This window comes from Gobio gobio (assembly GCF_949357685.1).
Source record: "Gobio gobio genome assembly, chromosome: 6".
NCBI classification, from domain to species: Eukaryota; Metazoa; Chordata; class Actinopteri; order Cypriniformes; family Gobionidae; genus Gobio; species Gobio gobio.
The window spans coordinates 53,904,797-53,930,418 of record NC_137102.1 but is presented as its reverse complement, the minus strand read 5'-3'; the positions used below and the strand labels follow the sequence as shown (position 1 = coordinate 53,930,418).

At 38.8% G+C, this 25,622-nt stretch overlaps 2 protein-coding genes across 2 annotated transcripts in view; both read left to right on the top strand.

The window, feature by feature from the left end:
- Positions 1-1,548: 1,548 nt before the first annotated feature.
- mcm6l (MCM6 minichromosome maintenance deficient 6, like) lies at positions 1,549-22,382 on the top strand (the record flags this gene model as incomplete). The annotated part of the gene is made up of 17 exons (XM_079819311.1): positions 1,549-1,643; positions 1,721-1,867; positions 5,804-5,914; positions 6,187-6,436; positions 8,223-8,388; positions 8,552-8,697; positions 10,108-10,258; positions 12,641-12,782; positions 12,869-13,010; positions 15,053-15,160; positions 15,252-15,407; positions 15,742-15,870; positions 16,097-16,258; positions 18,033-18,144; positions 20,191-20,388; positions 22,030-22,169; positions 22,260-22,382. The coding sequence occupies 17 exons, from the start codon at positions 1,549-1,551 to the stop codon at positions 22,380-22,382; spliced, it is 2,478 nt and encodes an 825-aa protein (XP_079675437.1).
- A 1,031-nt stretch (positions 22,383-23,413) lies between these two features.
- The window catches only part of ahrrb (aryl-hydrocarbon receptor repressor b), a gene marked incomplete at its 3' end in the record, with an annotated part of 31,387 nt that continues 29,178 nt past the window's right edge, over positions 23,414-25,622 (top strand). The window contains exons 1-3 of the mRNA XM_079820486.1: positions 23,414-23,583; positions 23,737-23,854; positions 24,671-24,852. Of these exons, the coding sequence (XP_079676612.1) occupies positions 23,793-23,854; positions 24,671-24,852 (244 nt within the window). The 5' untranslated portion in view covers positions 23,414-23,583; positions 23,737-23,792. The remainder of the gene's footprint in view (positions 23,584-23,736; positions 23,855-24,670; positions 24,853-25,622) is intronic.

Sequence of the window (25,622 nt, the reverse complement as noted above, 5' to 3'; positions counted from 1 at the left end):
GGAAGGGACTAAAGAACAAAGTATTTTTATCATCTGAAAGGCAGAATAGGCCTACATATGTTTTTATTAAGTTACATAGACATTGTGTAACAGTTTCAGGTTATGTTTTAGTGTCGGTAACATGTCCCACATTGTCCCACACAAACTTAGTAATTGTCCCACATTTGGTTTGTTTGATGGTGGTCACCCTATCTTCAACATCAAACTGAATGTGTGTATATATGTATTTCTATTAATATTTTAGGAGGGTTGTTTTTGAAACAACCAGTTAAAAAAAAACAGTTGAAAATGTGTCATTTCATAGCAGTAAACAAAAATAAAACAGCTCAATATATAATGCTTTTAAAGGTGCAGTAAGCGATTTCTGAGAAACATCAGCAAAACAAACCCCTGCCCAAAATGATCACGCCCCTATCTTCATAACTCCGCCCCTTACTAATGATTGGCTGCAAGTGTGTTTTGGTGCTCGGTCAGATCCACTTTCAACAGAATTTCTCAGAAATCGCTTACTGCAACTTTAATAACATTACAAAAAGTACTACCAGAAAAAAGTATGATCATGAGCCACAATGTTTTTTTTAATTGTTATTTTAATATAAACTAAATAGCCAAAAATACGGCATTGATGTATGTTTATATGCTGTAGAGAAGCTGGGATGCTGTAAATTCGGTGTTGGCTTCATCAATTTTATGTTAGATAAGTTTGCCTGAAATACCTTATGAATTTATCACAAAACATTGGAATGGGACAGCGAAACAGTAATATGTCAACGAATCAGTCAGAACTTTTAAGTGAATTGGCTTCATCCTGTTCACAAAACCTGTTTGAATGATTCAGTCAACTCGCACGTGCAAAAGGCAAGTGGAAAAATTGGTAGAATGCACTATTATCTGATATGTAATATTCTTTAATTTTATCATATCAATTACCATAATCGAGTTGTTAACGAGACTCGCTTCGACCGAATCATTGAATCAGTGAGTTGTTGACTCCGACCAGACACAAATAATTAGCTCAGTGAAATGTGTGAACTCGAGCTCATGATTCTTCACGAATTGGACGTGAGTCTGTCTCAATTTCTTTAGTTTGATATAACTGGAATGATGTGTTTTTATAAAGCTTAGTATAGTAAAAAGTTAAGTACAAAGGGATGGTTCACCCAAAAGTGTTGTCATTATATGGAAGTCTATGGCAACTGTCTGGTTACCAACATTTTTCAAAATATCTTATTTTGTGTTCAACAGAAGAAAGAAACTCATACAGGTTTGGAACAACTTAAGGGTGAGTAAATGATGACAACATTTTCATTTTGGGGTGAACTATCCCTTCAAGTATCGCGATAGGGAAAATAGGGATATACATATAGGTCACACTCCTAATGCCCCATATCGGTGGACAGGTGTCTGTACAAGAGAAAAAATATTCGCTATGAATATTTAAGTGTGTATGGCACGTCGTTTAGTCGACGTCATGGCGCATGTATATGATTGGGCGGCTCATTACCTTCCTCAGGTGTGTCGTGTGTGTGTCAGCTGAGCGCGTGCCTGATGGATCCCGGAGCTGAAGCTGTGCCCTCGGGCGTGCAAGTGCGCGATGAACTGTCCGAGAAGTGTCAGAAATTGTTTCTGGAGTTTTTGGAAGAGTGAGTGCAGTTGGTTGCAGTACTTTTATATGAAGAGCCAAATGAGCTTAACTTATAAAACGTGTCTGATTGACCAGGTTTCAGGATAAAACCGGCGATGCTTTGTATCTGTCTGACGCGCAAGAGCTGATCAGGCCGGAGAGAAACACGCTGACCGTGAGCTTCAGTAACATCGAGCACTACAACCAGCAGCTCGCCACCACCATTCAAGAGGAATACTACAGGTGAACACATGCTCAAGAGTCTATGATTGGATCAATATTGCAGTGTGTATTATGTTTCTAGCATGTTATATGTTTGGCAACAGTTCTTCTAACCCTAATTGATGGAGTGTAGCTTTTCATATGTTGGAAGACACATCATGGCCATATTCCAGGATGACAATGTCAAGATTCATCATGTTTGGGAGGATGGAAGAATAATTTTCACACATTAATTGAGTCTTAAATTCATTGGAAGTCTTTGGGATGTTTCTGGATTAGACTTGCCGGACTCTTGCATTGTTAATACAAGATCTGGACCAAAAAAAATGATGCACTACTTGATGAATATAACAACACATTACATTTATTTCCATCAAGAGGTGCATCAATTTTTGGTGCAGATCTTATTTTGCTAATGCAAGAGTACAGCACACCGTAAAGTTTGCTGTGTTATTAGTGCTTATTATTAAATTATTATTTATTATCCCACACTTGAAATGCAAATTATACACATTCATTAGAAAAATTGCATTATATATAACTAACTACAGTTATACACTATACAAAAAAGTAATGTGGCAGTACCATGTTACAGTGATGTCAGATATTACTATATATATAGGTAAAATCTGGTTGTACTATAGTACTTTTTGAGTGCTTTAGGAGCAAAGGTTTTTATAAAACAGACTGCCATATCCATTTTTAATTTCATATATTTTTTAAAATTCTTCATTTGGCTGGGAATACAAATGTTTGCCCATGTTCATTTAAATCAAATATATAAAAAAATATTTCTGTACTATTGGAGCATGATCATTTTGTGACTAAATAAATCGTCGGTTTGCTGCAGAAAAAAAAGTTTTGTTTTTTTGGGGGGGTTAAAAATGATCCAAAATCAATTTGAGCAAGTACATAACCAGTCAGTGTTCAAAACTATCTCCTTACCTTAGCCCGAATCACAACGGTAATCTTGTAATGTGTTATTTGAGCGGTACTGGTGGATTTTTGCGGGAAATTCAAGCATGTCTTCGCGTCATTACGTCACGTCTGTATTAGGGATGAAACGATTACCGGGTTCACGATTAAAATTTAGTGACGGTTAGTAATATCGTTTAAAATTTAATTATCATTAAAACCGCGTGTGATTATCACGCTTTTGAAAACTTGCGGTAAATCTTGTCAGTCTGGTGCGCACAGCGCTGTTTTTGAATGAGAAGAAATGGTAGAAGGCAGTGACAGCATTTGGGGGATTTTTCAGACTTCTAAAAGGACCAAATCTGAGGTGTGGTCATATTTTGGCTTTTACAAAAGTCCTGAGGGAAACTTAATCGAAGATGGTCACCCTGTCTGCGGAATGCCTGAAGAAAGTCGCTGTAATGGGGGAAACACTTCAAATCTGCAAATGCAAGGCAAGTGGACTTTGACCTCAATACCAAAACTACATCTGGCAAATAATAACGTGAAGCGAACGAACAAATTCAGACAAGACTAAGGTGACATTTTAAAGGGTTAGTTCACCCAAAAATGAAAATTCTGTCATTAATTACTTACCCTCATGTCGTTCGACACCCGTCAGACCGTTCATCTTCGGAACAGAAATTAAGATATTTTAGTTGAAATCTGATGCCTCTGAAAGTCCTCCATTGGCTCAATGGTACTCTACTCTCTCAAGACCCTTAAAAGGTACTAAAGACGTCGTTACAAAGTCCATCTCACTACAGTGGTTCTACAATAACTTTATGAATCGGCGACAATAGTTTTTGTGCGCAAAAAAACCCTAAATAACGACTTGCATAGTGATGACGATTTCAAAACAAAGCATCATGAAGCTTCGAAGCGTTATGAATCACTGAGTCGATTCAGCGGTTTGAATCGCCAAATTTCAGCAGTTTGGCGGTTTGACACGCGATCCGAATCATCATTCGGCTCAGTGATTCATAACGCTTCGAAGCTTCATGATGCTTTGTTTTGAAATCGTCATCACTATGTAAGTCGTTATTTAGGGTTTTTTTGCGCACAAAAACTATTGTCGCCGATTCATAAAGTTATTGTAGAACCACTGTAGTGAGATGGACTTTGTAACGACGTCTTTAGTACCTTTTAAGGGTCTTGAGAGTGTAGAGTACCATTGAGCCAATGGAGGACTTTCAGAGACATCAGATTTCAACTAAAATATCTTAATTTCTGTTCCGAAGATGAACGGAGGTCTGACGGGTGTCGAACGACATGAGGGTAGGTAATTAATGACAATTTTCATTTTTGGGTGAACTAACCCTTTAAGGGATAATCAGGGCTCGACATTAACAACCGCCATTTGCGGGTATATTTCGGCTGCACACTAGCCACTTTGGCAGTTGAATTTATTATAGTCTTCTCAAAAGCCATCTGTTATAATCGCGTTGCGCATTATAACCAATCACGTGTTTATATTGAGTTTATGAATGCAATGTCTCATAATCAGAGGCGTTCAGATTAGCCAGAGTTTTGTTCAGAGCGCGCGCCGCTCTCACTCGCTGAAATCTGCACTCAAAGCAGAGATGTGTGTGTGATGTACACAGGAGATTCACTCATCATACAGAGGTTGACTGTTTTTGTTCTATTTCAACAGCGAAAATAGTTTAAAACAAACACCGCAGAGCCACAGCGCATCTGATATGACTGGCATAACGCAGGCGAATTTAGGGACCGTCTCTAAAGTTACATACAACATTGGTAACGTTATACACGTTTCTGACTTCAATAGCATTTGAAGAGAATGACAGTCATAAAACTGACTGTAAAGTGTTCATCTAGGTGTCAGGTATGATGCACACCTTTTTGATATTTAATAAAATAAACTGTCAAATCATGAAAATATGGATATGCATTATTTCACTAGGATACTGTTTGGGCTCTTACACTAAATATGCTAGATTTAAATGCATCATTGCTGAACACTGATGAGAATATTGCTTGAGAATATATTTACAGAGATAATATTAGAGATTATATTTACACCAAACTATTATTTATGCGTTGCTATTGACGACGGCCATTAAAAGGAAGGAAATCCCACAGAATAGAATCTAGCTTTAAAAAGTGCAAAGAGCTGCTTTAGTTATTTGTTGTTTATTGATTTTTCAAATATAAAATTTGTTGAAATGTTTTAAGTGTGTGCATCTGTTCTTTTTGAACACTTTAATCTCATTTTAACAAAACCGTGATAATATTGATAACCGTGATTATTTGGGTCACTGTAATCGTGATGTGAAATTTCCATACCGTTTCATCCCTAGTCTGTATCCATAAATATGGAGTTCGGCTAGTAGTAGTATCGCATGTGAGGATCCTGCAGGTGGCGGATCATTTATAGCCTTTTCTCACAGCAGCTGGAATAATTACATTTATCATTTTGATGGCGGATTGTAATCCTGAAAGGACAAGACGACAATCATCAGTAACAACTGGAGATTCACCCGTAGTCAAAAGCAAAAGATTAGACTGTACAGAAATGTAAATCTACAAGTAACGCTAATACACAGTCACGCAATGCGGATGTTGTTAACATTAACAATTTGAGAACAAAGCATAACAATAATAATAATTTGCATGGTTTGATGTGATATGAGCTAAGCGATTGTTAGATTGAATCACCGTTGGTAACGCGATTTATTGTAATGCTTTTTTTCTCAGTTGGTCAGAACAATGTTACTTGCTTGTTCTGATGACATTTTTATTTTGGTCAGAATCTGTCATTCCGAAGTACAGTATCCACACCGGTGCGGTGACTGACAGCCACACAAACTCCTCAAAACATTAGATTCATCCGCACTGAGGAGCCGCCGATGCACAGCCCACGTAAAGATGATAATTCCACAAATAACTGCAATTGCAGGTTTCAAACAGAGATGGCGACAGAGGCAACTTGCAGACTGCAGCTTTAAACTCATATTATCTGTCCTAATGTTTTTTTTTCAGGGTTTACCCGTTTCTCTGCAGAGCAGTTCGCCACTTTGCCAGAGATCATGGAAATATTCCACCATCCAAAGAGTTTTATGTGGCTTTTTCAGACTTCCCATCTAGGCAAAAGTGAGTATTTCTATTCTAAACTCTTTTTTGCTCCACTTGACCTTTTGAATAAAGCTCTCCTACTTTAAAGTGCTCATATCATGCTTAAATGTTAATATATTTCTATAATTTTCTTTATTTCAATTTAATTTGACACCCTCTTTTTGACCCTTTCAGTAATATAGTAAAAGTGTATCTGTTTGAAGATGGCAATATGTAAATTGACCTCTGTTACGATTGAATTACTCATTTTACATGCAAAGAGGTTATGTCATTTGCTCTGTGCTTTCCAGGATCCGTGAGCTCTCCGCCGCCCGCATCGGCACTCTGTTACGCATCAGCGGTCAGGTGGTGCGGACCCACCCTGTGCATCCAGAGCTGGTCAGCGGCACCTTCCTCTGTCTGGACTGTCAGTCTGTCGTCAAAGATGTGGAGCAGCAGTTCAAATACACACAGCCGACTATCTGCAAGAACCCTGTGTGTGCCAACCGCCGCCGCTTCATGCTCGACACCAACAAGTCACGCTTCGTTGACTTCCAGAAAGTAAGAATATGCAGACTTTTTTTCCACTATAGTTTGCAATTGCAGCTACCAAACTTTCAGAAAACATCCAAGATAACGAATGAAATGTTGTAATTAATTATAAAGCGTACGTTGGCAGCTTTTAGTGGCCATTTTCTTTGAATGAGATTTTGCTCTTAAAGCAAATCCAGCCGGTTGGCCTGTTTCATAAGTCTCCTAATTTTACATTTTGCTTAAGTAATGTTGAGAATTGTTGCTGAGGATTTTTATTTCACACGGCACAAAGCATATTTGCATGCATGAAGTGTCTCCTTAAAGCCTGCAGGATGTTACAATAGTGTTTTCTTCAATATTACAACGTACACTCACCTAAAGGATTATTAGGAACACCTGTTCAATTTCTCATTAATGCAATTATCTAATCAACCAATCAAATGGCAGTTGCTTCAATGCATTTAGGGCTGTGGTCCTGGTCAAGACAATCTCCTGAACTCCAAACTGAATGTCAGAATGGGAAAGAAAGGTGATTTAAGCAATTTTAAGCGTGGCATGGTTGTTGGTGCCAGACGGGCCGGTCTGAGTATTTCACAATCTGCTCAGTTACAGGGATTTTTACGCACAACCATTTCTAGGGTTTGCAAAGAATGGTGTGAAAAGGGAAAAACATCCAGTATGCGGCAGTCCTGTGGGTGAAAATGCCTTGTTGATGCTAGAGGTCAGAGGAGAATGGGCCGACTGATTCAAGCTGATAGAAGAGCAACTTTGACTGAAATAACCACTCGTTACAACCGAGGTATGCAGCAAAGCATTTGTGAAGCCACAACACGCACAACCTTGAGGCGGATGGGCTACAACAGCAGAAGACCCCACCGGGTACCACTCATCTCCACTACAAATAGGAAAAAGAGGCTACAATTTGCACAAGCTCACCAAAATTGGACAGTTGAAGACTGGAAAAATGTTGCCTGGTCTGATGAGTCTCGATTTCTGTTGAGACATTCAGATGGTAGAGTCAGAATTTGACATAAACAGAATGAGAACATGGATCCATCATGCCTTGTTACCACTGTGCAGGCTGGTGGTGGTGGTGTAATGGTGTGGGGGATGTTTTCTTGGCACACTTTAGGCCCCTTAGTGCCAATTGGGCATCGTTTAAATGCCACAGCCTACCTGAGCATTGTTTCTGACCATGTCCATCCCTTTATGACCACCATGTACCCATCCTCTGATGGCTACTTCCTGCAGGATAATGCACCATGTCACAAAGCTCGAATCATTTCAAATTGGTTTCTTGAACATGACAATGAGTTCACTGTACTAAAATGGCCCCCACAGTCACCAGATCTCAACCCAATAGAGCATCTTTGGGATGTGGTGTAACGGGAGCTTCGTGCCCTGGATGTGCATCCCACAAATCTCCATCAACTGCAAGATGCTATCCTATCAATATGGGTCAACATTTCTAAAGAATGCTTTCAGCACCTTGTTGAATCAATGCCACGCAGAATTAAGGCAGTTCTGAAGGCGAAAGGGAGTCAAACAGTATTAGTATGGTGTTCATAATAATCCTTTAGGTGAGTGATATACATAAAATTATAAGGAGAACATTATAATTGTGTGATTAGGACATGGATTTTAATGGTGAGACTTTGGTTTTTGTAATCAGACTCTCTAAAAGTATATTAAATACTTTTAATGCAAAAATATTCAAATAGCTGCATCCCTAAAAATTATGAAAAAAATGTTTTTTCATGTATGTTGATCTGATATATGGGTAGTTTATCCTGAACCTGCTTGACTTCTTCAGGTGCGCATCCAGGAGACGCAGGCGGAGCTGCCGAGAGGCTGCATTCCCCGCAGTGTGGAGGTGATTCTGAGGGCAGAGGCCGTGGAAAGCGCACAGGCAGGAGATCGCTGTGACTTCACCGGCACACTGATTGTTGTGCCTGATGTGTCCGCCATGGCACTCGCTGGTTGTGCTCTATTTTTCTACTAATACAATAGACATTTTATAAAAAAGTCTCAAATTGTTGGGTCTGTCTTGATTGTATGAAAAAAGGGAAGCAATTTGCCCACATGTACATTGTTTATTATCTGTTATTTTCAGTCATATTGGAGTATTTCTCATCTTTTTAGGCACGCGGGCAGAAACCAGCAGCAGGGTGACGGGGAAGGAGGGCTTTGAGGCCGACGGTATTCAGGGGCTCAAGGCTTTGGGTGTCAGAGAACTCTCCTACAGACTGGCCTTCCTGGCTAACTATGTGGCCCCAACTAACCCACGGGTAAGAGCCGTTTATCACAACACAAATTGTAGCAGATATGTGTAAATGGAAGCAAGCTAGTAAGAGCTGTGCAGGTAAACCTCCCTCCCCTAGCTTCAAAAAGTGCACTAGCGACCGACACCAGAGGCTGCGGTCTTTAGGATCCTTGTTAGCGTGCCCGGAGCGGGTCGAGTATGACCAGTTACATATTTATTTCTTTGTATACACTGAGCTAAAACAGCACTGATCCGCTGAGGTATGGCATCTACAAGACGTCTAAAGGTGTCCTGTGGCATCTGGCCCCAGTGCACTAGCAGCAAATCCATCCAGTCCTTTAGGTTATAAGGTGGCGCCACCGTGGTTCGAACTTGTTTGTTCAGCCCATCCCACAGATGCTCGATTGGATTGAGATCTCGGGAATTTGGAGGCCAGAGCAACACACTTTGAACCCTTCATCGTGTTCCTCAAACCATTCCTGAACAATGTATGTCAGGGAACATTGTCCTGATGAAAGAGGCCACTTCCTCCACAGAACACCGTTGTCATGAAGGGGTGTACCTAAATGTTTAGGTAGGTGTCAGCTCTTCGTGATGAAGGAAATCTGACACTGCTGCGTCTGTGCCGTGACGTTCGTTCGGCTCACTCACACTTTACAATTAAAAACTGAACGTGTCTTTTCAATAGTGTTTATTCTCTAACTGAACGAAATTATTGTATTTTGAAGATCAAAACGACGCTGGGGGTGGTGTAGGGAGTGGCCTCGTTGGGCAGCGAAGCAAGTGCATTCTGGGAGTTGTTGTCTTTCATCCACATGAGACAAATACATTTTCTGTCTTTTCTCAGTCTAGAAGGCACCAAATTCAAAAATATTTTCATATTTCTACTGCATAAATTACCCAGTTTAAATACAAAGCTTAATGCTAAATCACTGAAGTAACCCTTTAATATGTGGGCTTGTTAGTAGATATTATCTTTACCTGTAATGTTTTGGCTCATCAGTGAATATTGTGTATATACAAAACGTTTAAAAACTTTGGGTCAGAATTTTTGGCCGGTGTTAAAATGATAAATCCTACATTTAGAACTGCTAAAAATATTTTTTCCTTTCAAAGTCAAGGGCATCTAGGAAATTAAAACTCACTAGTCCACAGCAGTCCGGCCTAAATATCAAGAGGCAACTCGTTGCTAAAAAAACTTTACTGGGACTGGTATAATTTTTCACCTGATAACACCTTGAACAACGTACCATGTTCTTTTAACCAAAATTCATTACTCAGACTTTATTTTAAGCTAAATGAAAACGAAATGTCTCGCATTTCTTTAACTTTGGAAACCCTGTTAAACTATAGCGTTTCATTAAAACCTTCCAGCTACTGTATATCACTTGTTCGTTTTGTAATAATTTCATGTTTGTTGTTGCAATGTTTCTAGTTTGGAGGGAAGGAGCTTCGTCAGGAGGATCAGTCAGCTGAGAGCGTGAAGAACCAGATGACCGTCCAGGAGTGGGAGAAAGTGTTTGAGATGAGCCAAGACAAGAATCTCTATCACAACCTCTGCACAAGTCTCTTCCCCACCATTCACGGTGCTTGGCGGCCATTTTTCAAGGATCAGTGTTGTTCATTGGTTCTAGGATATTTTATTCCCCTTTTTTTGCAACAGTATAAGCAATATCAAGCAGCATAACAGTTTTTGTACAGCTAAAATAACTGGAAGTGGGTGGTTACAAATGGCCATACCTACTCCTACGTTAAAAATTTGTTTTTTATTAAGAGTTTTGAGGCACTTAGTCAGTGGCGGAACTTTGCTTTGAAAAGTGGCGGGGACACCGCACAACTCGTTTTGCTATGTGTTTATTTAATAACCGAATTTACTTGGGGACTGAGTGAAAATTAAGTGCATTTCCAACTCTGAACTTTGATGTACACATGCATCACATTCACAAGTTATTCTATAAACATCCAATAAGCAAAACGTAACATTCACAACACATCTAGGGTAACGTTAGCCTAATATCAATCAAGATACGCAAGATAAATATCGGGAATTTACCATTTCATAGTCAGCTCAGCTGCAGGCTGCAGTGTATTCATTAACTGCACAATTCTTGTGTGTGAGTAGCCGCAAATTTAAATTGCGAATTGAAAATATGCCCAATGGAAACGCGTCAATTTCGCAAAAACTCCCATGTATCGCAAAAAAGTGTTTGCGCTCGCATGAGGTGGTTTTTCCTGCAATTCCAAAAAGGCAATTTTCGCAAAACTGCAATGGAAACACATTTTTCGCATTGACAGGTCACCTGGTGACGCATTGCTCCCAAACAGGGCCTACATATAATTTTTTTCCACTCAAGATCTTGTTATTACGATATACTTAATAGACAACGTTAATAGACATGTATTTTCTCTGGACAATGGCGTAACTTTAACCTAGTAATGACAGACCCCGGTGCAGCCACAAATATCATAACTATCTATAGGCCTCCTGTATTTAAGACACATATTCAAGAAATGTATTAAAACAGAAAGACGCTGTAGTTTCAGCCTTACTTAAAGGCTGCGGAAATAGGCCAGTTACACACGTCAATCCATTCCAGATGATCTTGGTTTGCTTCTTATTTATTAAATGAACAGCCAAATAGGTGATTAAATATTGTTCAAAATTAAAATACAATTTATGCAAAACAAAATTAATTTTAAAGAAAGACTTTCTTGAAAACAAAATTCAATGTAGTGATCAAAATCCATGTCCCCAGACATATGTGCATCTGATTATAGCCTTACTCATGCTGCTCATTTATCCTAATCAACATATGAAATTAAAAAAATATAATATTAAAAAACATAGCCTAACTATGAAACTAAATGGGCTACGTTTTCTTTAACCCTCTGTCCGACGAAGTCGTCGGCGCCTTCTGATGGATTTTTTTCTTTATGACAGCGGAAACAACTCACAATACTGTCTTTTTTTTTTTGGCATACAGATAGGCTAAGTGCAAGATATAATTATAATAAACAGTAAACTGTCTACTTTTATTTGTGTACACTCACAATAACAGCAAAGGCCGTGAATTCAGGTAGCAGATTATTTTGCGCTCCACTCCAAACACTGTCTTCATTTAAAAAATATATTTAGTTTATTAAACGCATAGTTTTCCATTTCAAAAGTACTTATAAATTCAGTTCGTATTTCCAACAAACGAAATTCCGAGCCAAAATAACGTGTGGTTAAAAAAAGGGGTTAAAAAAAACCCTTTGAGTTACCACCATCAAATTCGCTTGTCTCTGTATGTGGCAATGAACAATAGAATATAAAATGCCATAATTTATCAAGAGCTTGAAGCAGATAAGAGAGAGAAACACCAGAAATACCTCGCTTTCCTTGCCATCAATGCTTGGAACACACGCACGTCTCCTTCCATTAATAATAATGGCGTGCGGTGGCTGGGATATACATAAACCTAACAACCTACGTAGCATACTTTTTGGAATGACTTATCACGAGAAAAAAAAAAATATATATATATATATATATATATATATATATATAATGTCGCATATAACATCAGTTAATGGAAACGCCGTCATTTCACTATATTTTTTTTTAATCGACTATGAGGAAATCTGTAATGGAAAAACCTTCTGGCCGGTGGAAAAATTTGTTAAACGAATTAATTAGATTATGAAGAATGACGATTTGTAGATCGTGCTTTTGCTTTAATACACACCTTCCGCAATCTATTTTTCAATTACTTTTAAAAAGTTCTGGGGACAATATCGAGCCTGGCATAAAGTGGTGGGGACATGTCCCACCCGTAAATTACGCCCATGCACTTAGTATAAAGTAAACAGGTTTTCCTTGATCACTTCCACTTAATTTCCAGAGTTCTCTCCAGTTTCTCCATGTCTTTCTGTGTTGAACTCAATAGACCGCTTGCTCAATAATCACTGTTGGCTTTGTTTTTCAGGTAGTGACGAAATTAAACGTGGGATTCTGCTGATGTTGTTTGGTGGTGTTGCAAAGACGACCATGGAGGGGACGTCTTTACGTGGTGACATCAATGTGTGTATAGTTGGAGATCCGAGTACATCTAAGAGCCAGTTCCTCAAGTAAATATGATGTGTGAGAAACACTTGCTCTGACCGTGCACTGCAGATGATTGGAGTGTCTAATAGCTTTGTGTTTTTTCTCTCAGGCATGTGGAGGATTTTGCCCCCAGAGCGGTGTACACCAGTGGTAAAGCCAGCAGTGCTGCGGGTCTGACCGCTGCTGTGGTCAAAGACGAGGAGTCGCATGAGTTTGTCATTGAAGCTGGAGCCCTCATGTTGGCTGATAATGTATATTTGCCAATTTTTTATTAATTAGTTCTTGAAAGTATAGGTTTATTTTTTTGGGTGGGGGGGATTTGAATTTGATCGTCGCTCTCGGTGAAAATTTCATTATTTATTGTTTTATTTTTTTTTGAAAAACCTACTTTTGCAAACTTGTCCTAGGCACTTATAACATGGAACAACTGTAAGAATGGCTATAACTACGTAGCCCCAAGTCTGATTGACTTGAAAATTGGCACGCTGTGTCTTTGTCCAAGGTGCCAAGACTGCCTTAGCGGACATTCGCGTATCTCAAAAAATTTGGCCTTTTGGTGGCCAATGAAGTTTGTGCAGCTATCAGACATGGTTAACAGAAACGGCCCTACAGGCCTGTGAAAAATTTGAGAGAAATCGACCACGGTGGGGGAAAATTTAGCAAGGGATTGTATACCACATGATTTTTCGCACATGCCCACAAAATTCATACCACATTCTGAGCAGCTTTGCCTCTAGGACCGCTGCTGTCAATCAGATCGTTTGTTAAATATTGGAGATTATTTCAATAACCTACTTTCGTGAACTAGTCCTAGGTATTTGGCTCAACCTCGATCACAGTTCTTGGTACTCTCTAGGTCAATAATTATCCAAAAAATGTTTTACTTTGGCCTTTGGATAGATATAACAGGGTTGTTTAGAAAATGGGCATGGCCAAATATACGTATAAATCCTAAACAAAAACTCTAAACTTCATTAAAGTTGGTGAGCACATGCGACATGATTCTAAACAAGCATGCAAACTTTTATGGAGACCATAGGTTGCGCTATAACTGTTAAAGCTTTAAAAACCACATATTTCTTATGGTAAATTGGCTGTAAATGGGCTTTTCCATCTATGATCAGTGGTTACATGCTTGCTAAATAAAACATATATTTTCACTTAAAGGCCTTAATGTACTTGGACCCCATTAATTGATGCTTGCAGCTATATATATATATATATATATATACATACATTATACATTTTTTTATTTATTTTTTTTCTCTTTCAGTATGTGGCTTTTTTTTTTTATTAGCTTTCTTGCTTCAGTGTTGACGTATTTTTGTAGGCCAACCCAGAAGTTAGCATTACACTGGTTCACTCCACAAAAACCCAATAGGATTTTTGGTAACACTTTACAATAAGGTTGTATTAGTTAACATGAACTAACCATGAAAAACACCTCTATTCAGCATTAGTTAATCTTTGTTAACGTTAGTTAATAAAAATCCAGCTGTTCATGTTAGTTCAGTGCATTAACTAATATTAACAAGATTTTAATAATGCATTAGTACATGTTGAAATTAACATTAACAAAAATAAATAAATGCAGTTCATTATTAGTTCAAGTTAACTAACGAACCTTATTGTAAAGTGTTACCGGATTTTTTTTATTGGCTTTTGGATTATTGCTGAAGATAAGCACCGTGACCAACAAAAGCTTATGATCCTTACATTTGAATACAACTTCACCTACATGCAATCACCAGAAGTAATAAGCTAAGCGTAGGCTATAAATGACACTAGTCACATGACTTCAACGTCACCACCATTAAGTCATCTTTCAGTCTTTATTTAAAAAAAAAAAAAAAAACATTTTCCCTGATAGTTTGATTTAGAATGGTTTGCAAGAGCATTATTATGAAACTCAACGAGGCTGTGAAAGTGACTAGTGAGTAGATGAGTTTCCCTGTTGGTGACGTTTAATGTCCTCAACCTCTGTAGTCACATTTAGGCATCTTAACAACTGCCTTTAAGACAGGTTAAAAGCTTTAAAAAAAATCACATGAGTGTGTTACTGATGTTTTGTTTTCTTTATAAAACGTGAAAATATCTTGTTCACCACAGGCGTTATTTCAGGCATTAAACCAAAAACCTATTGACGTGTTGTTGGCTCATTTCTAGGTTTTGGCTTTCAAAAATACATCATCCCTGCAGCACTCTATAGCAATGATCTGACAACCTCCCAGAAAGAACTAGCAATAATATTTGTCTTCTGAAAATGTTATACTATTTAATGTCTTGTTTATAGGGGGTTTGTTGTATCGATGAATTCGATAAGATGGACCTTAAGGACCAGGTGGCCATCCATGAAGCCATGGAGCAGCAGACCATCTCCATCACAAAGGCTGGAGTTAAGGTGTGCGTCCCTCTGTCGAGCATGTCTTTTGCCTGAAAGCATTCTGTTAAATCCGTAATCCACCTTTTCTAATCCTTTCTGTGTGTTCAAGGCCACTCTGAATGCTCGCACATCCATCCTGGCTGCTGCCAACCCCATAGATGGCAGATATAACCGCGCCAAATCTCTGAAACAGAACGTCAACATGTCGGCACCCATCATGTCCAGATTTGATCTTTTCTTTATACTGGTGGATGAATGCAATGAGGTGAGACAACATATCATTACTTAAATTAGATGTAAAAGCAATCTGCTCAGAAGTTTTAGTTAGTAAGTCTGTACTCTGTATGTGAAATGTAATATAATAAATCTTTTATTCAGCAAGGATGCATTAATTTGATCAAAGGTCTTTTTTTTTGTTGTAATATTATAAGTGTCTTCACTATTACAGCCTTGATCACAAGACTTTCAAAACTTTCGTAAACCAAAAAAAAATCATAGACTTTTTAATTTTTTTACTTTTTTTAACAGTAGCGTGCATGTACAAAGTACTTCAAAAATTACACATGCTGGGGTTTTTCTTCTTTTTTTTTTTCTACCAGGTTACAGACTACGCCATCGCTCGTCGGATTGTAGATCTTCATGCCAGGAACATTGAGTCAGTAGAAAGAGTTTACACTACTGATGAAATCAAGAGATACATACTGTTCGCCCGCCAGTTTCAACCAAAGGAAAGACACTATTTGTTATTCAAGTTGCTATTCACTGAAAAATAGTCCTTTGCTGTAGATCTCAAGTCAGTTGTCATTTTTGGAACTAGGTGACCTGAAGAAAGTCCTACAGGTTTAGAATTACATTAAAATGACAATTTTTGGTTGAACTGTTCCTTTTAATTACATTATTTGTTTTTAATATTCGAGTAAGATGATAATTCAACTTCTGACCTTGCATCTGTAGATAACATCAGAGGCTCGGGAATTCGTGGTGGACCAGTACAAGCGTCTGCGGCAGCGGGATGGAGGAGGAACCACCAAATCAGCCTGGCGGATCACAGTGAGGCAGCTGGAGAGCATGCTGCGTCTTTCTGAGGCCATGGCCAGACTCTACTGCTCAGACGAGGTCTGTCAGGATTTAGACCATATCATAGTACTGAGACTGCTCTCATTAGAGTTACAAATTACTTGATCTTATCCGATCGTGGGTGCTATTAGTGTTACTGGATCTTAAAGGTGAACTATGTAAAAACATTTTCAGTAAAATATCCAAAAACCACTAGGCCAGTGTTATATATTTTGTGCAGTTGAGTACTTGCAATATCCCAAATGTTTCCAACTATTTGGTAATCGTGAGAAATTGCTATTTTAACCAAGGAACCGGGATGTGTGAGCTATGCGTGTGAGGGAGTCGCCTGTCGATTGCGTCATTTCTGCGTTACCCTCGGTTTCCGGTTTTATTTTGCAGAAACGCTTTACTCTCACTGCAGTGTGAACAAGTGTCATAGCAGCTGCCGAGCGAATGTCATAACTTCCTTTTCGACATACTCAGATGTATCTAATATGATAAACAGAGCTGCGTTACCTCATACTCATGAGCAGAAGTGGCGCCGGCGACCGTGTAATAATAAAAGTCCCGCCGGCGACTATGCCATAATAACAGTCCCGCTCTTCAATCGCTCCTGCGGCCTTGCTCAGCTCCACAACACTCGATCCTGCTCTGCTTCATACTACAGTAATGTTAATAATTGCATCCATGAACATGATTTCTGCCCGAGTCCTATCCTGACTCTTTTCCACCAGCTGTGAGGTGAAGACCCAAGATGTCCCAAGATTCTGCGCTCAAACGTAGTGTCATCAAACTACGCCTTTGTTTTGAACAGGCGACCTCTAGTGGACGGAAAAGTTACATAGTGTAGCTTTAACAGTGCATTTAACACTATTTGCATGCATGGTTCAAATTGTACTTATCTGACTGTCACCAGTTAGTAGTGTAACCCTTTCTGTTCGAACTGCCCGCGGGACTCGAACCCGGGTCTGCCGGCATGAGAGTCGGACGCTTTAACAAGGAGGCTAAAGGCTGCAACCCCTAGCGTCAGTCGCTAGAGCGTCTCTTGAGATCAGAGGAGTGAGGTTTACTCGCACAGCAACTAAGTTCAGTATGGAGTACCTCAAGGCTCAGCGCTAGGACCATTGCTTTTCACCCTGTACATGCTACCATTGGAAGAGATCGTTAGGAAACATGGTGTTTCCACTGTTATGCTGATAAAACTCTGATTTCTTGACGAAACATACAAATTCACAAAACTAATGGAATGCAAAGTTCAAATAAAATACTGGATGACTAGTAATTTCCTACTACGAAAATGAGGGGCATAAACCCCAGAGGTTTTAATTATTTGACCAGAAACCTCAGCACGTACCTAGAATACTGTCTAACACTTGATGGATGTTCTGTCAAGTCTTCGTTTTCAGTTAGGAACCTGAGTGTGCTCTTTGATACCGATCTTTCTTTTAAAAGCCACATTTCTAGCATTTGTAAACACAGTGCATGATGACATCACTGTTTTCTCCACAGCTGCTTTTATAGATTAATTTAATTCATTCCATAATTTATGAAATTTACAATTATTTAACTGAACTGAATCAACTCTAAACTTATTTTAACTGAATAATGACTGTTTACTATTGTCTTTTTAGACTATTGAATTCTGATTGGATCATTGGGGGTTTTTTTGTGTAAAGTTGCTTTTTAAAAATACAGAGTTTCACACCGCTATGTAAATAAATGTGACTTGACTTGTCAGCACTCCTCCCATAAACTGCTTCTGCATACACGATGTGCATCAGACACCGCTTATGTAGAGTTTGAAATGTCCTCTTCCTCTTCCTTTGGAAAGGTTCAGCCCAAACACGTGAAAGAAGCGTTTCGACTCCTGAATAAGTCCATCATTCGTGTTGACTCACCCGACATCAATTTTGACCAGGAGCAGGATGATGACAATGTGAATGGTGAGATTGCTATCTTTTTATACTTTTATATCTTTTTAAGTCCTTTTAGTGGAATAGGACCATTTGTCAGATATCTCAATATATTGAATCTCTTCTCTCACAGTAGAAAATAAACTGTTTATAAATGCAAAGTTATTTGAATGTCACACAAAATGTCTGTCATTTAATTACTCGCCCTCATGTCGTTCCAAACCCGTAAGACTTTATTTCATCTTCAGAACACAAATGAAGATATTTTTGTTGAAATCCTAGCGCTTTCTGACCCCTCCATAAACAGCAACACAATGACCACTTTCAAGGCCCAGAAAGGTAGTAAAGACATTGTTAAAATAGTCCATGTGACTCCAGTCGTTCAACCTAGTGTTGTCCACGATACCAAGTCAGTGAAATTAGAAATGTACTGAAATTTAACAAATGTGATGCTTTGAGCGCTGTTGAGCTGGAATCATAAACGCCTCTGTCTGGCCATTGTGCTCCTGCGTTCATCGAATGTGTCTGTGATTGGCTACAATGATCAACGCACGGGAGCGTTTGAAGGCACACAGAAGTGTTTTGAAAGCGGGAGCAGGAGCATCTGAAAGCACAAGCAGGCGTCGACCAGCGGACCGGTAGGCTGATAGGCGCCTGCATTGAAACGCTCCAGTGTGTATCTGTGTAAGCGCTCTGTGAAAAGCGTCATTGATGTATATTTACAACATGGTTTTTGAAGCGCTGGTCATTGCAGCCAATCATAGACATATTTGATGAGTATGTGAGCACAATGGCCAGTCAGAGGAGCTCAACAGCGCTCAAAGCGTCACATTTTTAATATTTCAGTAAGGACTTGGTATCGCGGTTGGTACTTTTGACAACACTAGTTCAACCTTAATGTTATGAAGTAACAAGTAATAATAATAATAATTAATTACATTTTATATAGCGCTTTTCTAGGCACTCACTCAAAGCGCTTTTACATAGAAGGGGGGAATCTCCTCAACCACCACCAATGTGCAGCATCCACCTGGATGATGCGACGGCAGCCATATTGCGCCAGTACGCCCACCACACACCAGCTGATTGGTGGAGAGAAGACTGAGGGATGATACCAATCGTGTATATATATGGGGATGATTAGGAGACCATGATGGACGGGCCAATGGGCAAATTTTGGCCAGGATGCCGGGGTTACACCCCTACTCTTTATCGAAGGACATCCTTGGATTTTTAATGACCACAGAGTCAGGACCTCGGTTTAACGTATCATCCGAAGGACGGTGCTTGTTACAGTATAGTGTGCCCATCACTATACTGGGGCGTTAGGACCCACACAGACCACAGGGTGAGCACCCCCTGCTGGCCTCACTAACACCTCTACCAGCAGCTACCTAGTTTTCCCAGTTTGGTCTCCCATCCAGGTACTAACCAGGCTCAGCCCTGCTTAGCTTCAGTGGGAAACCAGTCTTGGGCTACAGGGTGATATGGCTACTGGCATAGTGTCTCCTACACTGTTAACGTTGGTCAGCTCCTGCATCAGCATCACACGCATGCGCCGTGGTGCTCACGTGAACTGCTTCGGCCAATGGTCATCTGGCATAGCTCTGATGTAACTCTGAAGTGCTGCACTGTATTTACTACATCAACAGCGTAAGATAATGACACAGATGTGAAGAAGTTGTTGAATAAAGTCGTTATTTTTGTTAGTTTTTTTTGCGCACAAAGTATTCTCAACGCTTCGTAACGTTAAGGTTGAACCACTCAAGTCACATTAACTATTTTAACGATGTCTTAACTACCTTTCTGGACCTTGAAAGTGGTAATTAAATTGTTGTCTATGGAGCTTAAAGCTCTCGGATTTCATAAAATATCTTAATTTGTGTTCCGAAGATGAACGAAGGTCATAAGTAATTAATGACGATCTAACCCTGTTAAAAACAATATTTTCTTACAAATGGATCACTTCCAATTCCATTTACCAATCATTACCAGTCATTTCCAGCAATGACAAAAGATGGCATGCAGTGTAGAAGGAACTTCTAAAATGACATGATCTCGGTTGTGCTTCCACAGATCAGAATGACCTGTTTGGTAAAGAGACAGAAGTTCAAAATGGAGGTGACGTGAACGGTCACCCGGTGGAGGCCATGGACACTGAGCCGGAAAAGCAGGAGAAGCCGGCGGCAGCCAAACCTGCTGTCAGAATGTCATTTGCAGAATACAAGAGGGTCTCCAACCTGCTGGTGCTGCACATGCAAAAGATGGAACAATGCAAGTCCCGATTTTTTTTTTTCTTTTTTTCCCATTACAATAATTTCTAAAGCCCTGTTTGCACCGGAATAGTATTACCAGGGGACCTTGTGTGATTTTAGAAATTACCCCCCTACATCTGAATTCCGCGAGGCGCATTTACACAGGATAAGCGAAGCCTGTGATTTTACCCGAATTTGCAGACTTATCTCCCGGACATGATGTCAAGGCTATAGGTATAGCTCCTTACCACATGCTGCTATACATGTCATCCATCTCATCTAACCATTCTTTTTGTTTTCACTCTTCTGATGGTTTTCAGCTTTTTCTTTTCTGCAAATTGCTTGGTTGTATGGTGTATAGCAGGGGTGTCCAACCCTGGTCCTGGAGAGCTACCACTCTGCAGATTTTAGCTCCAACCTGAATCAAACACTCCTGAACCAGCTAATCATGGTGTTCAGGGCATAGATATATATAATAAAGGCTAGAGGTCTCGTCCGCGCTGCTGGCCAATGGAGGTCGACGGCCGCACCTGGCGGCCATCTTGTCACAGTCAGCTCACTCACTCATAACATTGTTTTCATGGTGCTTGCACTTTTTAAATAACCTTAACTTGCTCGATTTTCAAACTGTTTGGTTTGTTATAAACGTCAGAGATGTAGTTATGACACTGCATACTTATGAAAAATTACTCATAATTTGTTCTAGCATCCTTAATTATAGCCACGTTAATAACGTTTGTAAGAAACCAAACCATTTGTAAATCCTTCAAGATTTCAGCGAGATAAGAGTATTTGTGTTTGTGCAGATCACTCGCCTTACATCAGGTACCACAGAGCCCACCAGAAAGATGGTGATAACAGTGATAACGTTAGAGACTCCGCCGTAAGACATCTAGCCTTTATTATGTATATCTATGGTTCAGGGTGCTAGATAATTACAGACAGGTGTGTTGGAGCTGAAATCTGCAGGACAGTAGCTCTCCAGGACCAGGGTTGGACATAGTGATATGACTCAGCACCCAAAATACTATCAAAACACTTCAACTCTATTCTTCGTGAAAGATGGATAAAAAGTGATATACGATGAAATATGCGACCTGCTAAATCAGACATTCTCATTATCACGGTACTAATATATTATCACAGGACCTCTGTGTTGAAATACGGTAGGTCATTTGCAGGGGAATTCTTAATTACAGACATGGAGGATTTGCATGGGATGAAGATCACAGACAACCTCCGCAATTATTACAAATGACTACAGGTCACCAGGTGATACTAATCCGAACCGTTTCTTTTATTTGTGTTTTGTTCATCTGTAAAAAATCTAGCTTTTTTAAAATTTTCCTATTGAGGTTTGAAGTTGTTTGTGCAGCAGTCAGTGATTAATAAACTGTTCATTTCTTTGTCATTTTTATAATCTTATATATTTAACAAGCAGTGTAGGTCAGCCTGTTATTGTTTGCTATGTTAACTGTGCAATTCTTAAAAAGTGACCAAACTTTCTCATTTAGCACTCATTTTGGATGAATTTTGATTTTGAAGCATTCCAGGCAGCAGGTTGTGTGATGTATTGAAAGTTATAAGGCCATAGGATGAAATAAGGATATCTAATCTGCTTTCTTACCTGTTATATATCTGAACGTGTCGTTGTTTTTAGTGGATGAGGAGTCCTCTCTGAAGAAAAGTGAACTCATTAACTGGTACCTGAAGGAAATGGAGAGCGAAATTGATTCAGAAGCTGAACTTGTCGCCAAGAAGAACCTCATTGAAAGAGTGCTATACAGGCTCATCCATTTTGTTAGTAGTATGCATTATCACTCTTTATCACTGTTTTATTCGTCTTCAGCTTGACATGGCATTGAACTGAAGCGGCTTCTTCTTTTTAAGGATCATATCATTATAGAGTTGACTAAAACGGGGCTGAAAAAGATCAGTGAGGATGGAGACGAGCCCGTCATTGAGGAGGATCCGTTTTTGGTGGTGAATCCTAACTATATACTGGAAGACTAGTCAAGAAGGATTTACCAACCGTGATCATTTTACCTTCTGGTTTGGTGCCTATATAATCTTAAATCATGACTAATGTAATATGCAATATTTTCGAATAAGGAAAAAATAAAGGGATTTATATTTTGCATTTGTGCCTTGTTTATTGGACACTAGGTGGCAGGATATCCTCAGTATCTTTAATTATTGACCAGTACAACATAAAATGCAATGGAAGTTAAACAAAATTCTGGGGTATTAAGCCAGCAAACAAATGGAAAAGCTTTAAAGTTAGGCAATTTTTGGTCAAAAGTATTTTGGGAGGGAAGAGAAAATTGATAGATTAATGATTGACTAAGTGTGAAAAGTTATGAAGCATAATTCATTGTAAAACATGAGATTTCAACTGAAATTAAACACTGCATTTCGAATTTCCAAGGTTTTGTCTCGTTTAAAGGAATAATAATGAAGCAGTATCTTTGTAAATCTGTAAACCCTTTGGAAAGCTTGTTAGTCCTGCAAAAACTTAAAAGCTTAAGTTTGTTCTCTCATGCCAAGTTGAACCTTTTATTTATTTTACTTGTTTGTATTTATATGTAAATTATTTAACATCATGGACACGGGTGATCTTCATTGTCTTCAACTAAAATGAAGTATGACCTGTTTTATTGGTTCCATGTATTAAAATATTAAAAAGTCAAGCTTGTGTTTATAAAAATGTACAATGTGTGAATACAGAATCCTTAAATGTGCACAGACACTCTTAAAATTGTATTTTAAAGTTATACATAAACGATACACAACACAAGGGGCATAAAAGATTTTTAGTTATATACATATTTAATAAAAAAATGTTAAGTACATTTTTGTTATATTGTTTTTGTAGCTAATAAAACATGCTCTGTACAGTGTTCACCCTCTCACACTTATACCACATTATACGGTTAATAAGGTGAAATGTGTTTCTCTGTCCACAATGACGACTTTTTCTGTACAGATTCGCTGGCCCAGTTTGTTAGTTTTTGTTTGTTGGCGTCGCTCACAGTAAACGCTGTGCGTGCATGAGGATGCGCGTGCGGAGATCCGCCACCTGAATCTCGCGCTGCCAGAGAGACTATAAAACATCTGCGCTCGCGTGATGTCGCTTTCATGTCAAGAGTTTATTCCGTCTAATTGACATTCTGGATGATTTGTCGTTCAATCCTCGGCTTTTATGTGGATTTTGGTGAGTTTTCACTTCGTATGTTCGCTATTTGGTATAGTCTAGGACTTGCCAATCCATATTTTCTGTGAGGTGATATTTTTATATCAGGATTTTTGTGTCTTATTTTACGCCTCCTTATTCTGTTATCCGTCTGGTTCTTCCACATGTCTAAAGCTGTTTGCCAGAAACTAAAAAGGCTAAAAGTGTTGAGATTTTTGGACAAGTGAACCATGATTCCACCCGGGGACTGTCTGTATGCTGGAAGGAAAAGGAGAAAACCCGTTCAGAAACAGTTGAGTATTTATGTACTGGAATGACTTTTTTTATTGACAAAATATCAATACATATAACAAAAACTATGAGAGAAAAAGGTGTCACTGATGTTAAGCAATATTTAAATTATTAGTAGCCTAAGTAGCAAAAATTTTCCCGGTCGCCCTGAAGTATAAGTTAATCAAATTATTATGTATTTAATGTGGCTTCTTATTCATTTCAAGGCTTTTTTTAATTGACAAACCATCATTACAAGTAAGAAAAAACAAGAAAAAATTTGTCACTGGTGTGTTTATTAAATTACTAGTAGTGGTGGTGGTAATCATCATAAATTATAGGCTCTGTTTACAAATAGCAAAAACAATGAGGAAAAAGTCACTGATGAATGAATTAAATAACAAACGATAACACTTTACAATTAGATTAACATAAACTTATCTAACATAAACTAACAATGAGCAATACATTTGTTACAGTATTTATTAACCTTTGTTAATGAAAATACAGCTGTTCATGTTAGTTCACAGTGCATTAACTAATGTTAACAAATGCAACAACTGATTTTAATAATGTATTAGTAAATTTTGAAATTAACATTAAGTACGATTGATACATACTGTAGAAGTATTGCTTATTCTAAGTTCATGTTAACTAAGTTCACCTTATTGTAAAGTGTTACCCGTTAATAATAACAGATTAATGAATCATGTTCACATAAATAATACATCCGTGTGTCATGCAGATTGTAAATGTGGTGATGGAGTCTCTGCCATTTAGTGCTGTGGATGTCACAGTGGTTTGAAGTGTGACATTTAATTATAGTTTGTGCCATTAGGAAACCAGAGAAAGCAGGTCAGAATTCGAATCCGTCCAAGCGTCACCGTGACCGTCTGAATGCGGAGCTGGACCGTTTGGCGAGTCTGCTGCCCTTTAGTGCAGAGGTCATCTCCAAACTGGACAAACTCTCAGTGCTGAGACTCAGCGTCAGCTTCGTGCGAGTGAAGAGCTTCTTTCAAGGTAAGAAGGACAATTTCCTTGCTAAAAACGGTGAATTCCTACATTGCCCACAAACATTATTAGAATGCATTAAAGGGTACATAACACACAGTTTCTGCCAGTCGCATGTAAATCTTGAGTACCTATAGAGCAGTATTGCATCCTTCATATCGCCGAAGAGCTAGACTAGCTATTTTTATCATATTTATAAAAGACAGATACGCTGTACCGATTCTTTCCGAAAACAGCCGAGCTCGTGAAGGCGTGCAGTGGGCGGAGCTAAAGAGTCACAAGTGCACACACACACACACAGACACACAATACATTATCCCTGGATAACTTTTGTTTCACTACACATTGGTGTTGATGACATTATATGCACTTACGTGCCGATTGCCAACAAAACAGATGTTTGATGCAGTTTCATGGTCTGGCTATAGCAGTTTCACTCACCGCCTGCGGTTTCCACTCATGACCGGGAACAAACAAACAAACAAGTCAAGTCAACTTTATTTATATAGCGCTTTTAACAATGCTGATTGTTTCAAAGCAGCTTCACAGTGTTAAACAGGAAAATAATGCAACAGAATTTTATCCAGCCGTATAGCCATTCTGGAGAAAACGGTGATGTCACCAGTTCATTTCAATTATCATACAGTGACAATGTGGGCTTTAGATCAGTAATTAAGTTTATATGGTTAATTTAGTTTAATAATTAGATTTACTTGGATATTTAGTTGAAAAATTTAGTGTCCCCAACTGAGCAAGCCAAGCCAGAGGCGACAGTGGCA